This window comes from Triturus cristatus, chromosome 3_2 (genome assembly GCF_964204655.1).
Source record: "Triturus cristatus chromosome 3_2, aTriCri1.1, whole genome shotgun sequence".
In the NCBI taxonomy this organism is placed as follows: Eukaryota; Metazoa; Chordata; class Amphibia; order Caudata; family Salamandridae; genus Triturus; species Triturus cristatus.
In genome coordinates this window covers 1,100,155,904-1,100,173,799 of record NC_140584.1, presented here as the reverse complement: position 1 = coordinate 1,100,173,799, position 17,896 = coordinate 1,100,155,904, and the positions used below count along the sequence as shown (strand labels likewise).

Sequence of the window (17,896 nt, the reverse complement as noted above, 5' to 3'; positions counted from 1 at the left end):
CACACAAACTTCACAAACAGGAAATACCAAAGAGAACACTTACCATTCATCTAGAAACAAACACGGAGGACTATAATGCCACCACCAATTTCAAAAGTTTGCTCATGGGGACTTTCATATCTTTTCCCTGAAATTGCTCAGGCTGATCCTTCAATAACCAATTTTCAATTCGCAATAAAAATCTTTTTTATCCTGAGTTAAAGTGTATATGGTTTGTAGAAATTGGTTTTCTGGCTGGGTACGGTATGCACCTAAATCAGGCAGAATCCACCACTCTAGTCAGCATAAGGGGATTGCAAGTCTAAAATAACCCCTGCACACCCCTTGGTAGCTTGACACAAGCAGTCAGGCTTATCTCAGAAGCAATGTGTAAAGCAATTGCACATAACAAACAGTAATACAGTGAAAGCACTACAAAAGGACACCATACCAGTTTTAGAAACATATCCAATATTTATCTTTGTAAAACAAGACCAAAATGATAAAAATACAACATACAGTGATCAAAATGCGAATAATGTAAAAACAGACTTTATATATGGTTCTTTGAAGTCGATAGCTTCCGCCCGGGACAATCACGGCACTACAAACAAACCTATCCAACAGTTCCGGATGGTTACGGTGTCGCGGGCCAGTTATGGTGTCAGGGAGAACCGTTAAACAGAACCTTTGGAGATGCAGGTCGGACCTTTGCAGTGTGCTCCAGAGGAGCGGCGTCGGTGAAGAAGTAGTCGGGCCCTTGAAGTCACTCGCGTTTCAGGTCGAACTCCGTGAGTTTGAAGTCAGAAGCTCTGGCAGGCGTCGGACTACAGTGTGAAGCAGAGCGGTGCGATGCAGACAGGTCACGGTGCAGGCAGTGGCTTCGTTGCTGAAGCGCTGTTGTCGGTAGACCAAACGTTTATGGTGTGAAATGTGGCAATGCGGTGTGCCAGGCACACAGGTTGCAGTGCAGGCATTGGTGTCTGTTGACAAGCTGGAGTCGATGGCGTCAGTGGGCCAAGGCTGCAGTGTGGGACGAGGCGGTGCGCTGTGTAACTTATGAGCGATGCCCCCAAACCACGTTGCAAGCAGCTGCGTTGATGTCAGCTTGGAATGTCATTGGTGAGAGCAGGGCTGTGGTGCTTAGCAGGACGGTTCTCAATGAGTGGTGTCCACAGGTCACATTGCAGGCAGCGGCATAGTCTGGGATACCAGGGCGGCAGTGTGAAGCGAGGTGGTGCAGAGTGCAGTGCCCACAGGTCACAGTGCAAGCAGAGGCTCAGTAGCGGCATCGGATGGCATTGACGGTGAGACCAGGGTTACGGTGTGTAGTGCGGTGGTGCCCTATACGCCGGCAGCAGATTTGTTGACGGAATCTGGTTACATTTCTCCTCTGTGGCAGTTGAACATCCAGTTCCAGAACATGTTGAAGTCTTTGATTTCCTCGAGGCTTCCAATAGGAGGCAAGTTCTACACCAAGCCCTTGGAGATACTTAGCATGCAGAAAGAACGGTCCAGTCCTTTCCCTGCCCAAGACAGTAGCAGCAAATGCAGGACAACTCAACAAAGCACAAAAGCAAAGGGGCAGTACTCATCCTGGCAGCTCTTCCCGCTCGATACCAAAGGGGATGATGGACAGAGCGTTTGAGCAAATCAAACACTCACCCCCAGTTAACTGATCTGGGTTTAATCCATCATCATTCTTTAGCTCACTCCACCACCCCAGTTCAGACATGGCCATATGCAAATCAGTCTGACCCGTGCCTCATGGGAACAGTCCAGCCTGAACTGCCAAGCCATGTCTTCTCTGGACCGGAAACAAGCATCCTGGGACCGGTTTCAGGTTCATAACCCTTATCAGCCAGGCTATCTTGAATCCAGTGGCAAAGTGAGCCAGGGACCCATGTCTGGGCATACCCTGCCAACTTAGGGCGAACAAAGCGATACCAAAGGGGATGATGGACGGAGTGTTTGAGCAAATCAAATACTCACCCCCAGTCAACTGATCTGGGTTTAATCCATCATCATTCTTTAGCGCACTCCACCACCCCAGTTCAGACATGGTCATATGCAAATCATTCTGACCCTGTGCCTCATGGGAACAGTCTAGCCCGAACTGCCAAGCCAGGTCTTCCCTGGACCGGAAGGAAGAATCCTGGGAGGTTCCTTAGTCCAGCAGTAATCTAAAGTGCTGGGGTCAGGGCCCCAATCTTTATACCACATTTTCCTTTGAAGTTGGTATAAAGTTCCTCTGACATACAAACCAGTTCTGCCTGGTTCAGGCCAGGCTCACTATTGGAGGTGGAGACGGCTTTGTGGAAGGTAGCCACAGTCCATTCAGGTGCAAGCAACAACTCTTCCTCCTACTCTAAATGCAGCCATGTCTATTCAGCCTGGCCTCGAGTCACCCAGGAAAGGCAGGACACACCTTAACCCCACCCCCTTTTGTCTGTCTAGTGTAAATATACATCCCCAGCTCCTGTCACTCCAAACCCTGACAATGAATGTACAAATGGCAGAGGCCACCAGGAAGGTTACACAAGAAAATGCCCATTTTCTGAAAGTGGTATTTTCAAACACACAATATAAAAATTATCTTCACTAAAAGATGTATTTTTAAATTCTGAGTTCAGGAAGCCTAAACTCCATATCTCTCTTGTTCCAGTGGGAAGTTATGCTTATAAGATGCTAAAAGGAAGCTCCCATGTGAACCTATGGTACAGATAAGCTTTCAATAGTGAAAAACAAAATTGGCTGTATTTCACAATCAAGACATGTAGAACACACCAGACTACATCCTACCTTTCACATACACTGCACCCTGGCCATAGGGCTACCTTGGGTCTACCCGAGTGGTGGCTTACATGTAAGAAAAGGGAAGGCTAGGGCCTGGCAAGTGTTTGCACTTGGCAGGTCTACATGGCAGTTAAAAACTGTGTGCAGACAATATAGTGGCAGGTCTGAGACACCTTTGAAAGGCTACTTGTGTGGGTGGCACAATCCGTGCTGCAGCCCCACTTGTGGCATTTGATTTACAGGCCCTGGGCACACCTGTGCACATTACTAGGGACTTATCAGTAAATCAAATATGTCAATCATTAATATACCAATCCGAAAAACAATTTACCTGGAGAGCATATGCACTTTAGCACTAAATAGTAGGGGTAAAGTGCCCAGAATCCTAAAACCAACACAAACGAGGTCAAAAACAGTTGGCCAAAATGCACAAAGTCTGGGGGTAAACCTGCTGAAAAAGCCAAGTCTAACGTCGCTGAACTAAACTAACCCTCAATGCATAAGGTGATTCTAACACTTGATAACCCATCAAAAGTACAGGTTGGGTTTTCACAGTTTCACAGGATATCAAAATTGAACTCACTCTACAATGTGCATTTGGTATAGGCCTACAACTAGTACAAAGAGGCATTCTAAGTAACTCTACATTCTGAAGAGATCATTTAGGGTAAACTTGCTCATTTTAATTTTAGTTGAGCCTCATTTAACGTATTCAAAGAAATACTAATCATGACGTCATCCCAAATGGTTAATTTCATCCTTATCGTAGCTCATCTAATTTTACAAGATGTTTCTGCGGGGCTACGAACAGCGATATTACTGCCTATTAGCATTATTGCTTTTAGTCACTGAATTATGGTGATTTATCCCAGTAGAGCAAGATCCCATAATGGAGAAAAATTATGCCTGAAAGAAGATGTACTAAACCGGCGTATGCAGGCTGTGCTCCAAATCGAGCAAAGCCCTGAAAGGGTTTGAGTTTTAGAAAAGTCACGGTGCAGAAGTATGCCTCACTCACAGGAGTGGAGCGAGCACTGGTCTAGCGATTATGGGTTATAACAGTTTATGGATCCATAAAGGATTGGATCTTACCACTAACCTTTGCTTGTGGGACATCTTCGGGTACACAGAGTTAGAGTCTCCCCACCTCATCCTGCTATTCAAGCACTATACTTGACATTATTCAAAATAGTTATTCCCAGCCTATAAATAAAATCCCTGGATAACCCTTCAATGTGCCAACTACCTCTGTATAATAATATCTTTAACAAGATTACAAATATTCTCAGTAATTCATGCTTGGATTTCAAATCCTCAAATTGCAATTCGAATACTTTTTATTGAATTGAAATTTATCAAATTGCAAAAACATTCAACACAAAAAAACATTGATAATGTGAATGTAGTTCAGCCAACAGCATTTTGTCCTTTAAGACGTTTAAGACTTTAAGCAAATGTTCAACGTAGAAGTTATCTATTATGGGTCGATTTTAGTAAGTTGCATTACATAAAAATCGATTTAAGATACCATTCTACCAATCAAATCTTGTTAAATGAACCTCTCAAGAAACTTCTCCTAGGTTTAGCAATCAAATGCTGTTCTTATGCTTACATTTTAGATGAGATGGCATCTATATGACAACCTAACCAATTTCGTAAGGTGACACATTAACCTGGAGATATTGACATTTTCAAAAGATTCCCAGCCCGCACATCTGAAACGCGCTTGATGGACTAAATGTAGTCTCTACCTGTCAATGATTGCAGCTAAGTACCAGGTTACGCAAACAGGGTAAGTCCTGCTACTACCTTGTACTCTGCTGGGGGTCCCGTAACTAGGGTGAGGATGCCTGTACATGTGCGCTCACTCCGTCGGTCTTTGTTTCCACCACTGGGCCTACATTGAGGTGAGGGTGGACTAGACCAATGTCAGGAGAACTCTTTGTACAGTTACAGAAACACTTTCCGGCACCTGGCCAATTTAATAAATTGACTGCAATAGCCAGAAGTGATTAGCGTATTTAGCTGGATCTAACTGCCCTTTTCGAGGCATGCCTTGGAGGGTCTAGTGGCTTGACAAAGAGGTTTTAAGGAGGAGGCTGAGCCCAAGGTGCTTAAACGTTGGTGCTTGGTAAACAAGGCTTTTGCAATGCATACATCTCATGTTCATTTCAGGTACGATTTAAATGCATTTTACATTTGCCGGGTTCTGCAGCTACTTACTCGTTAAAGGCTGATGGCCATTTGCAATTACAGAGGAATTTGAAATTCTCTTACTTTCCATTTCATTCTGTACGTCCTGTTCCAAACTCTGTCAAAGGAATTAGAGAAAAGAATTAGGAACAGCCACACTTCCTCTAAACCATTAATAATCACATTTACTACATGAATGAGCCGATTATGTCAACTTTAATTGCTGCTGCGTTTCTGCTTAGTTGGCAGAAAACTCTGAATTCTTCACCTATGGGCTGGACACAGATGGAAATGCAAACTTAAATAATGGGAATCCGCTTAGAAACGAAAGGTTTTCTCCAAGGGCAGTAGCGAAGAAGGTGTTTTTTTTGTTTTAGGGACGTGGGGTGTTGAAGACAAGACAGGAGGATGAAAATATAAAATGCAAATATATTTAAGGTTTGTACTATGCAAGTCTGTCTCTTCTGTGGTGGTGGTTTTTGCAGTGCTGTCTAAGAATCCTACACCCAATTCCACACAGCCCAGGTTGCTACAGTCTGAAATCTACTCCCAGAAGTCGGTTCTCTCCTTCGTTTGGAATATATTTGCAACTCTTTACTAGTGAGTACTACTGGAAACCTATTACATTAGTACATTTCCAAGAATACTCCAACGTCGCAATTCCCATGTGAGAGGTTTCTTCAGCGTAAAACCCTCACGAGTAAATAATGCAAAAATGCAATTTTGATAATGTAATCTTTTTCCTCTCTCTGGAAAAGTATTTTCATAGAATTCATCCTAATAAATAGTTAAGAAGTAACTAAATAAACATACAATGGCAACAGTGCACCTTTTATGGAAGCAGAGCTCAAGTAGCTGTAGAACTAGTATTTCTTCAGTTTCCATCCTAGACAACGGTTCATTAACTTTTGACTCCTGCGGACCCCCACTGAATCACTACTGGAAGCCGGGGAAACCCCGCTATGCAATCTTAAGGATTTGAAACTCAAAACAATACGGAAAAATACTGAACCAAAATGTACACCTAACCATTGCTTAAATTATGAAATCTTATTGAAATTACAAAAAAAAAAAAAATATGAAGTTAAATTTTAATGTGAATGTTGGTCTTTTACAAATAAAACCATATATTGAAAAGCTCAAAGCCATATGCTGGACTATAGCATGTCCCTTTGTATCTTCTGGTCTTATTACATGCTCCCTATCTGTCCCTACAAGCAGGCGCATCATTTGAGGCCACCAATCGTCCATACTGGCACTGCTTCCATCAATCAAGCCAAGGATAGCAACTTAATGTTTAGCCTCAGATTTCTAACTTCTTAAAATTAACATTGGTTAAAAAAATTTCATTTTTACATTTAGTTTTTTTATGTGTACATAATTTAATAATCTAAAATTAATTGTCGAAACAGTTGCAAACAAATACCCGGGTGATCAGCCAGAAACTACTGGGAGAATCTGAAAAGACTTGCTGTTATTGTCACAGAAAGTGACCAGTTATATGTTGTGGGTAAATCAATCCATTACCAAGTTGACATTTCACATGATCAGTCCCTGCGGAAAGGCCTCACTACTGCAAGACCACATCGGTAATTCCACATGCGGATTTACCGTTATTATAGAGCTCGGTAATTCTGGGCTGCAACATTACTACCCATTCCAGATGTCCCCTTAGGAATGCAGATTTATACATATTCGAACAGGTTTCACGTCCCAAATGTGACGCGGAATAACCCTTTACCTATGAACCTGATCTTGCAGGGCCTACTCTTGCATTTCCGACAAGTTCATATTTGCACGTTTCCAGGGAGGAGAGATATTCTGCAAAATGCTGTTAAGACCAAATACATTTCGAATTGCCACATCTAAAAATGTTGGGATTTGCTGAATTGGTTTGAGGGCACTCCAGTGGCAAAACTTTATTTAGCTTGAAGAGTAAATAATTCTTGCACCGTCCCTGATGCTGAACCACACGACTTCCGGGGGTATATGCTTTCTATTATGTGGAATTATGCAGCATCCCAGAGGAAACAAGAAGAACTTTTACACTCAGTGTTTATCGGGGTACTGAATTTGTTTCGATTAATGTGGGGTAAAGAAGGGGGTGCCCAATGTTGGTGCAAGAAGGAATGAGAAATGCTAAATTTTCAGGCCATCCTTAAGAGATGCATCATAAATCTAATACAAGAAAAACAAAGGAGAGAGCGAGGAAGGAAAACAGGATGCATCCCTATCCCCTTCGACTAGTAATCTAGAACAACGTGGACGGACCCACTAATGAATCCTCAAACAAGGATGACTGTTTGTAATATTGGAGTGCCAGGAACCACATAGGTTTTTAAGAAGAACCCTCACCCACCAACCTGGTTTGTGGCATGCTTCATCAACGGGTTCCCAGCTGGGCTGCTGAATGCAACCCAGCTGTGCTTTGAAGCCAGAGTTACAGCGGAGCGGGTTTTTTTTTTTTTTTGCGCGATGCGTGCTCAAAAGGTGGTGAAGTTAAAAATGCCTCTGGAACGCCTTGCTGGCAACATTTTTATTCCCAGCGTCCCAGGAGTAAGTTAAAAGAAAAAAGGGAGGATAAAGTGAAGACAAACAATTGGTCTTCATTTTCCCTCAAATATTGGTCGACATGTTTCAGCCTCGTCAATAGTGAGGCTTTCTTCAGGACCATCAAGTGTGAAATGTGCTGTGGCAAAAATAAGCCATGTGTATTATTTTCAGCACACATGCTGAGGTGTGCTGTGCATGCAGTGGTGTAACCGTACTTATGGACCCACCGTCTGGTTTGATCACTAGCTACGTGTTTACGGTAGCTGTATTAGATGCCGTAAACACATAACTAGTGTTCAAACCAGACGGTGGGTCCGTAAGCACGGTTACACCATTGCATGCACAGCACACCTCAGCGCGTGTGCTGAAAATAATACACTTGGCCTATTTTTGCCACAGCACATTTCACACTTGATGGTCCTGAAGAAAGCCTCACTATTGTTGACGAGGCTGAAACATGTCGACCAATATTTGAGGGAAAACGAAGACCAATTGTTTGTCTTCACTTTATCCTCCCTTTTTTCTTTTATCTATGTCCTGGGCCGCTGGGAATAAAAATGTTGCCGGCAAGGAGTCCCAGAGGCATTTTTAACTTCACCACCTTTTGAGTACACATCACAACAACCACAAAAAACCCGCTCTGCTGTAACTCAGGTGACCAAGCACACCTGGGTTGCATTCGGCAGCCCAGCTGTGAACCAGATGATGAAGCATGCCACCGAACAGGTTGGTGGCATGCTTATGCGGTTCCTGGCACTCTAATCCTCAAACAAGGATGACTCTGTTTGGAATATTGATTAGTGGGTCCGTCCACGTTGTTCTAGATCATAAATCTAATGGACAGTGGATATCTTGAAAGTTTGGCATAGCTCCTGCCCTTTATAACCAATGCCAAACACTCCTCTACCAGAGGCAGTAGTTCATGTGAGCAAGGGATTGCAGGTGGGGTCCACCTGCAGTAATCTTTGGGGACCAGCACTTATCTCTCCTCAACAAACTTTGATCCACAGCATGAGAGATAGAAACACAAAAAGGGCAAAAGGAAGAGAAAGACACAAAAAACGTGATAACGGGAGAAAGCAGTTACTGGCAGGAGTGAAATAAAGGGGTGGGGCAGAGTCTCGTGGTGGATTAAAGAGGCATGAGGTGGAATTGAGAATCCTTGCTTGGTTGGCATTCGGCCCCCAACCTTTGATAGCGCCCGCTGCGGGCTTCTGAACAAAACCTTTTGTCCCCGCAGTTACTCTTTTCCAAATTAAGCACTGAAGTTTCAAAGGCAGGGAAGATCCTTCGGGGGTCTGGTACACAGAGTTTTTTTGCATCAAGGAGCACAAGCGCAATCGTGGATTATCGTCGTCTAAATTCCAGTTCGTGATTTATTAGTTTACACCAGCATAACTTTTAAAGGTGCATCACCGCAACATCCTTCTGTAGATTTAAACTGAAATCATTTGGTAGGCTTGTGGAATGGCCAATTAAAAAAACCAAGAGAAAATGTCAACCATGATGGCTTTCGGTTGAAAAGCTGTCAAAGCAGAAAATTTACCAGGTGTACACGATAAAGAAGCACCATTGATGCAAAGCCCTTGGGCGTGTCACCTTTCCTCACCGCCTAGTACTGTCCACATTTACTGCTCCACACGCTTCATTTCAAAATGGCTATCATCAGCCTCAACAAGCTTCCTCTCCTTGATAGGTGGTATTAGGGGCCACCATTCATTTACCAGATCCTATGCTGCCTTCGATCCGGTGGACCATACGAGCCTGGTCGCCAGGTCACAAAAGAGGGGCATTGATGACCTTGCCTTAAATGGACCATATCATTTTTTAATGAAATATATCACGCGTTCTCCTTGCAGGATGACAATAAGAACAGATGATGGACGGAATGGTGAACAATGCAAACATTCACCTACCAGTCACAGATCTGGGTTTAATCCATCAATTCTTTGTTCTCAATGCCACCAGAGTTTGGACCCGGCCATGTGCAAATCAGTCTTGACCCTGCTCCTCATGGGAACAGTCCAGCCCGTGCAGCCAGGCCGGGTCCTCCCTGGACCGGAAACAACTTCTTGCAGGGCAGGATTGGGATACTAAATGCAGCCCTGTCAAAAAAAAAAAAAGGCTTAAACCTACCCCCTCCTTTCTTCTCCTCGTGCAATCCATCTCTTCCCTCCATTTTCTCCCTTTCTTTCGCTCACTTTGATCACTTTATTTTACCTTATCCTGCCTTCCCTCTCTTTCTCTCTCGTTTGAAGCCTCCCCTTGACTGTACCTGAGGAGGGTAATAGAGGTTACTGGAGCAGCCCAGGGCTTTCAGAACCATCCTCCAATGGCACCAGCCCAGTGGGCTGGATCACTGGCCGACCCAGTCCTTATTGCCACTTAATCTACCTTCCACCTTTTGACATGTGGGGCACCGCAGGGCTCTGCCATAGTCCCATCTATTTAATTTGTATGCAGCCCTCCCCCCCACTACCTCGATTCATTTGTTTGGAAATACATTTAATTGCTATGCAGACAGTAAACAAATCTTATTATGCCTACATACCAATCCTAATGATGCTAGTGCCCACGTCCACACGTGCATGATGATGTGGGCCCTTGAGTGTGGGGTAGGGTGCCCAAACCAATTGAGGCTAAGCACGAGGTGAGATTCAGGGGGGGCTCAAACCCATCTGGGCTCATATGTTGGTAATGTTGAAGCAGGTTATAAACTGTTTTTTTTATGAATGGTGACTTGTACCCTGCACAGCAGATTCACTGGACTCCATCAATCTGGTTTTGTTGTTGTTTTCCTAGAGCAGATGTCTCTTGTGGGAAGATGGCTGCGGGCAGGCAATGCGTTACAAAGCTCCTGGATCAGGAGAGTGAACTGGACCATGGGAACACTCATCAGGACTGCTGAAACCTCATTAAATTATTACGATACAGTGTTCTCCATGAGATGGGATTCGTTTTCTACCACCCCCTGGAATATCCCTTTTTCTTTTCTTCTCTCTCACTTTTTCCCCCCAACAACCACCTGGCGCCTTGGCTGACAGCACCACTGCTAGTGTAGATGTGTGACCCAGATCCTGAAGCTGGGCAAAGGCACAATGACCTGAGTTGTGAGAACTGAGGGTGTGAGATGCGAAGGACCACTTGAGGACACAAAAATTTGGAGCGTATCCGAAGATATTAAAACATCTGCACATGGGGTGAATGTTGCAATGTTCAATTGTATCAGCCAGGTTGACTGCCTCCTTTAATTCCATCAGCTGGACACTGCCTTAGATATTACCCGGTGGGGGTAAGGGGTGGAGGAGCTCAGTGCAGCATTGGGAGGGGTGGACACTGGAAGGTCAAAATTACTATTCTAACTCCAGTCCTAGAATATTTGGGGAAAGAGCAACTTAGCTCAAATAGTCCAAGAGGCTTGTTTACTATTCCAACTCCAGTCCTGGAATATCTGGGGAAAGATATAAATCTCCCAACTTTTGTAGGAAAGGTTGAAAAGTAATTTTGAATGGGAGAAAGGGCTGTCCTGGGGCCGTTGCTCAGGGCAAAAAACTAGGAATACTGCCATATCCGCACACCATTCGCCAGATGCATTGTGGTAAAGGCAGTGCATAATAACACTCCATTTAGTTAAAAGCATTTAGTACAGGATGTGCAGAACTGCCAGCACATCCACATTTAACTTGTTAATCTCTACAGATGTAGGACAAATAGCCTGACACGTCTCTAGAGATACACAGCACTGGCTGCACCAACAATGGCGAATACCAAAGATTTTCAACAAAAATGAGTTTTAGTTATGTAGTGCATTTATCACAATGCATCTGGGCAAACTGTGTGCTGGTATGCTAGGCAGTGTGATTGCTCGCTTTTTACGGCTGCGGAACTACAGTGGTCCTCGCAGCACTCATAAGATCATGCAACCCCTTAAAGCTCAACGTGACTCTAATGGTCCTCATTTTGGTACCAAGCCTCTTAAAAGGCAATCAGAGATGGAGAGTCACTCAGAGTCAGTTAGCAGTTAAGAGACTCTCAGCCTCTTCCGACTTTGCAAGATCTAAAATCACTGCGTAGTAAGAGGGATCAGACCTTGGGAAGCAGAGCTTCGAAAAACTAAATATCTACAATCGCCTGGCGGGAAAGAAGCTGCAGCCCGGACATCTGGTTACATACACAAAGAGAGCCCTCCTGCTGGAAGAACATTCTCCCCTCTCAACTCCAGTGATATCACAAGTGTGCTTACTATCTAGGAGGGCAGAGGTAACCCGAACTGCCAAGAACGATTGATTTAACCCAGATCTCTTGACTGGGGGAGAATGTCTGCATTGTCAGCATTCCGTCCATCATTTGTTTGTTGTAATGCTTTTCAGCCTAAGTGGGATGGGTATTCCCAGACGTGGGACCCGTGCTCACTACGCCACTGGAGTCAAGGTATCCTGGCTGATGACGGCTGATAGCCAGAAACCGGTCCTAGGATGCTTGATTCCGGTCCAGGGAAGACATGGCTTGGCAGTTGGGGCTGGACTGTTCCCATGAGGCACAGGGTCAAGACTGATTTGCATATGGCCATGTCTGAACTGAGGTGGCGTAGTGGGCAAAAGAACAATGGATTTAACCCAGATCTCTTGACTGGGGGAGAATGTCTGCATTGTCAGCATTCCGTCCATTATTTGTTTGTTGTAACCCTAAAGAAGCTCTAGGCACAGCTCATTGAGAAAAACACGTTCAGTCGACTAGATTCACCTATCAAAAATAGTGGAAAAAACTGTAAAGTTACATTCACATCCTTGTCTAGACCTCGAATGGATATGCAATGATAAATGGAGGATCAAAGATAGTAAGGTGTGAGTCAGCCACTCAAAAGCTTGTCCGAATTTGCGGTGTGTTGGGAGGGCGGGACTGCTGCCGTGTCTCTTAGAGGGACAGGGCCTGCAATCAAAAACATAAAATATTCCCAAGAGGCAAGGGCGCATACCCCTGCCTACCCATCCCCTGGACTACTCTCTACTCCCATCCCCCTGATGCCGCCATTTCTCAAGTGGAATCTCTCCCTCCTGGACTGCTGCCGACTGGCAGCTTCTACTTTGCAAACAGATACCACGCCCTTTGAGATATCTGTACCAATCCACAAACCATTGATAAATACCCATGCGATATGCAAGAAAGGGGGAGATAGACGTTAATGCCCCCATTTTCTTGGAGTCTCGCAATGGGTAAACCCATTTGCAATTTTCAGCGTCGCCTTTGGTACATTACAACAGAGTGTTTTACATTTTCAAAGCCTGCAATTTTGCACACTGCATTACAGATGCAAACTGTGTTCATATATCGGTGCCTAGGGTCTAGCTCTTTGGAACCATGCACAGCGAAAACAAATATGGATTACTTCATATAAAGCAATTCATGGCTATTTACATCTATTATTTTAAATTATAATTTCACTGCCACGTTACTGAATTTAATAATAGGTTATAATTGACATAAGGATAGCATAGTGCTGCTAGACTCGTTTTGTAGTGCAGTTAATAACAGATGTGGCAGTTACGCAACTCAAGGATGCTCTGATGCATCAACCTCAGAAAACTAACAGCACAGCTGTCTCAGCAGGGACTGATACCAAGTATTGTTGAAGCCTGATTGACGTGCCAGCCTGAAGGTGGTCTTCCCCCAAAGGCTTTGCCCTCTGCACTCCTGTTTTGCTGAATTTGTTTTTGTTGAACCATTCCTAACCAGTGCTAAAGTGCACGTGCTCACTCCCCAAGGTAACATTAGCCACACATGATTGGCATTTTTACTTGTAAGACCCTAGTAAAGGGTCCGGCTTTGATTTATTCCATGAAGCATGGAGTGCCTCAGGGTTCGGCATTGAGCCCAACTCTTTTTAAGATCTCTTGTTAGCCCTCTGACTGGGGTTATTGAACAGCATGGTTTCACTAGTATTTCAATCGCTGATGCCACACAGTTCATCATCATTTTGTCCCATAATAGTGAGCACGTGGCCTCTTCTTTCCATGCTTGTCTGTCTGATGTCGCCACTTGGATGGACCTCATTGTCTAAAGCTGAATGTTCAGAAGAAAAACTCCCAAATTCGTTTTTCACTACAGTGAGGCCTATCCTAACCATTGGATAGGATTGGGTTATCTTAATACGTGTAATAAGTGATAACTTTTGATTGCGTGAGAGAAGGTAGAAATTCCATGTTTGGTGTCTAAGGAATTGTCGTTGAAAATCTTATTTAATGGTAACGTTGAATTTTCAGTCACTATTCTGAAAATTCCACTTTTAAAAAGCTGGCATTTCCTTTTCCTAACTATTTGGTGCCTGAAGCCCGTTCCTGCAACACATAACTAGATGCAGTTGGCCTTTGTGTATCTCTCCTAGACAGCCACACAATAGAAGGACCGTGTGTTGGCAGGATGGGCCATCCTGACAAATTAGAGGGCGAGCTGGGCACAGCCCCACTTGGACTTCAAAGACATTGCCTCAGCACACACACAAAGAAATTCACACTTACCTATTGTGACTGCAGGCAACAGGGGCCAGGGCAGGGAGTCAGGAATTTCCAGAAACTTCTGTGGGGTAAAAATAGAAGTTTCTCCCACTTCAAAGCTGGTACCACGTGTAGGATTAGGACACCAAGAGGACTGTCCTGCTGTCTGAAGCCTGCCATGTGTCCTCCAAGGACTATCCTGCTACTTGAGACCAATGGCGGCCCCCGCCTGAATAGGGTGGTGGAGCGGGTAGGGGGGTGAAGTAATAAACCCCCCCCCCCCGCCCGGTGGGGTAGTAAAATAAAAAAAACTTGCCCATCGCTCCGCTCTCCCGCCACTCCCGGCCGCCTCATATCTCCTCTCGTCGGACCCAGATGTTGATGGGACACAGGGACAGGCTCCACACCCAATACAGGCGCTCTTCTTATAGCATGAGAGCAGTGTTAGGATTGGTCCAAGCAGCCTCGTTTGCCACTCAGACAGTGCGCTGGAGCCTGTGGCTTTTCTCCAACCAGACTGTGTAACGCAGCTGGGTTGGAGAAACATAATTGCGCATGTCTGTGTGTCTGGCCAAACTGGCATGCTCACTTATAAGGGCACTCTACTCCTCCCTGCCATGCCCGGCCCCACCCTATACCTATACCTGCGGGGCTCACACAACAATGAATAAAATGCTAACATTGTGATTATCATTTTATCCATCATCTGCCGCCATTACAGAGAAGTACCCCTGCTTGAGACCTGTTTTTTCCTTTAACGCACAGCCACCAAAGTGAAACCAAGGCAGTTGCGAAACTAGGCCTTAAGCCACCCGCGGCGGCCTGATCTAAGAAAAACGGGGGTTGGAGGACTGGCTATTCATGAAGCTGCGTCGGCCGCAGGTAAGAGCAGGGGGTTGAGGGGGAGCTGGCGATTCATGCGGCCGCATCGACCGCAGGTAAGAGCAGGGGTGGGTTGGCCAGCCAGCCACCCCCAAAACTAGTGCCACCTGGGGCGATCCACACCCCCACCTAGCTACGCCACTGCTCCAAGGGTTGATTGGCTGGCCTCCCATCAGAGCTTCATGGACATAAAAGGCTCCAACCATCTTGATTCCACAACTGGACAAAGCCTGAATGAGTCCTGACCCTCTAAGTGGTGTCTCTCTAGTGCGGGAGCCTTGGAAGTGGTGTTAAAGGTGCCCAGATAGCCCAAATTCAAAACCTAGGACTTTGAACATTTTCAGCTAAAAAGTGCTGGGGGAACCGCGGAGAGACAGGGACATACCGGCTTTCTTATCTGCCCGTAGTGCATTGCTGGTGGGCCTGACTTTGCGATAGCCTCCACCTCGTTCTTCTCAGCTGCAGCAAATCCTGTTTAGCGGCTGCTGTCCAGAACGGCACCCAGCCTCGAGGAGCCCTCGTCGGCTATAGACTGCAGCTTCACCCCACAGGACATTTTCGACTTCCATAAAAGAGTCTAAGTCCGAAAGTAGAAATCTTCACCGCGACTTCTTCCAGAAGCTGACGACAATGACTTTTCAGACACCGCTGGCTGCCTTTCTTCATTAAGCTTCACCGTCTCAGACATTTTCTTCATAATTTCTTCCACGTCCGAAAGTAAGTGGGGACCAGGTCCAATGTTCGTGTATCCGAACTGCACTCCATCGCGACTAGATGTCCACGGATGGCGCATTGATCTTCAAGGTGCCATTTTTACTTTAAACTTTAAAAATTCATAACTCTGGTTCTACTGATTGGATTCCTGACATTTTGGTGTCAAATAATGTATTAACATGTAGAATATTTGTCTTTATTGGTGTAGGATTTTTGTTGTGTTGTCACTTTATTATTGTTAAGGTGCTGAATAAACTCTTCACACATTAGTAAGCGTCATCTGGAGTAGTATGCGGCCATAGGTGGCTTCAGGACAGTTGGCAAAGTTCGTAAGCACCAGAGCACCGTCGCTATCTGCAGGTCTAATGAAGGCTTTGGAATTATTTGTTGAATGCTTTTGTAAATGCTGTTTTCCAAATTTATACTGGATTTAGTGTATGCTTCGACCTTGTTGAAAGCGTAAATGTATTTCACTAGCCTGCTGGCTGTGAATACGGATGCCCTGGGAGCTGGTGTTCGCGTGAGAGTCAGTTTTTGAATTCCATTACATCCCGACTGAAAAAAACATGCTGTAACCACCGGTTCGATCAGGACTCGCAAATTCCAATTCCCTTTCGAGTGGGGCAAAGTCTTGCAGCGGAAGGAGAAAAGGCATTTATAAAAAAACTTTACAATCAGTGCGCAGGTTGGCCCCCTCCATCTCAGCCGTGAGTGGTCAACTCACTGAGCTATCTTGTTGAAAAAAACAATATAATGAGAGAGGAATGTAGAACAGCTAAACCACATTAAGTAATGTAACGCTGACACAAGCTTGTAAAGCGTTAGCAACAAAAAATAACTGTGCTGAAAATGCGAAAATTGCAATGTGGCGGCGGCAGAGTCTGGGACGGCTTCTCAGGTTTCAGATCAGCCCAGCTATCAGCGCAGAGGAAACACGTCTACCTCATTCTTTTTGGATGATGGGGACGGAAACTTATATTTTAGTAGATTTTCATCGGAAAATAACTGCTAAATGAGGGGCCTGGTTTAGCTCTCGTATCACAGTGAATGCACTTTGACGGATTAATGGCAACGCGCTTTATCAACAATTTCCACGGACAACTAGAATGTGCAACATACCAACAACGGGACGCGTGGGCAGCACTTTCACTTAGCAATCAGATTTCATCCTACTCTCGTCTTTCATTGCATCGTTATTAATTGGGACACACGCGTGCACTACAACCCCCCCCCCCCCCACACTTCTGCAGCCTACAGACGTGACCGTCATAACAAAGCTTAAATGCCACATAGTGCAGAAAATCATCCTATATGCGTCACGTGTGGGCTTCGGGTAAAATAACTTGCGCGACGCCTGCGTTCGCTTTAGTAGATACAACATACTTTATGGCCCCAATTAACCCCAGGTGTGGTCAGCTCAGGGGTGGGCAGATCTGTGGGAGGTGGATGTGACCCTTGGATCAAGTTTGCTTTGCAGGCCCGCATCTGCAGGCTACATCTTAAAAGAAGCTCGCCGCGGTCAGTGCACAGGCCTCTGGTCTCGCAGTGCGTGTGTAAAAGCAAAACCTGCGTGCAGTTCTCACTGCGAGAACAGAGTGTGGTGATTGGATGATGGAAACTGCATTGGCTGCCAATGGCCGTGCTCCTGAAAGGAAGGCTCCTGTAGGAGAGTGTGGGAGCAGCGCCTGCCAGCTGCACTGCCACGAGGACCCAGTCTGCAAAGCAGGAAGCGGCATGGCCACGAGGACACCCGACCCAGTCAACAGGCAAGTCAACTAAGCTGTCCATGGAACGTAGAACCAGGAAATGACCAACAGTGGGGTCTAGGACATCAGCGCCGTGGGCGGCGTGGCCTACTGGCCAAGGTCCCAATCTAATGTGGGTGAGATTGTAAACCAGAACAATGTTGTCTCAACAGCTTGTCTTCAATTACTAGAACATACTCTGTGTTGGAGTAAACCACTTCTAGAGCACCTGCAATAGAAGTAAAGCGCAGGGACCAACACCAGCTTCGGTGTAAGGATTCTTGAAGCATCCTGCAAAATGGCCTTTTGCAGTTTGGGTGCTCCCTCTCTTTTGGCAACATCGATTTTTTGAGGCTGTTTATTGCAATCTGGCAGACTCTTGTGGCCATTTATTGTGACACAAGAGAGTTGTCGCCAGTGGCCTTAATGTAGCAGCTGCTCTGACCAGAGCGTTGAAGGCCACTCACATAGGCTGCGTACACTCCCAATGCGCCCCAAACTGGTTCCACACTTTCTAAAATGCACAAGGCCATTCATCGAAGG

At 45.3% G+C, this 17,896-nt stretch overlaps 1 protein-coding gene across 2 annotated transcripts in view; it reads right to left on the bottom strand.

Moving 5' to 3' along the window:
• The window catches only part of SMTNL2 (smoothelin like 2), a 330,693-nt gene that overhangs the window by 154,556 nt on the left and 158,241 nt on the right, over positions 1-17,896 (bottom strand). Inside the window, exon 2 of one of the 2 annotated variants that reach the window (XM_085649882.1) lies at positions 4,999-5,086. In XM_085649882.1, the coding sequence (XP_085506008.1) occupies positions 4,999-5,086 (88 nt within the window). The remainder of the gene's footprint in view (positions 1-4,998; positions 5,087-17,896) is intronic. The other variant, XM_085649883.1, reaches the window with a different exon arrangement.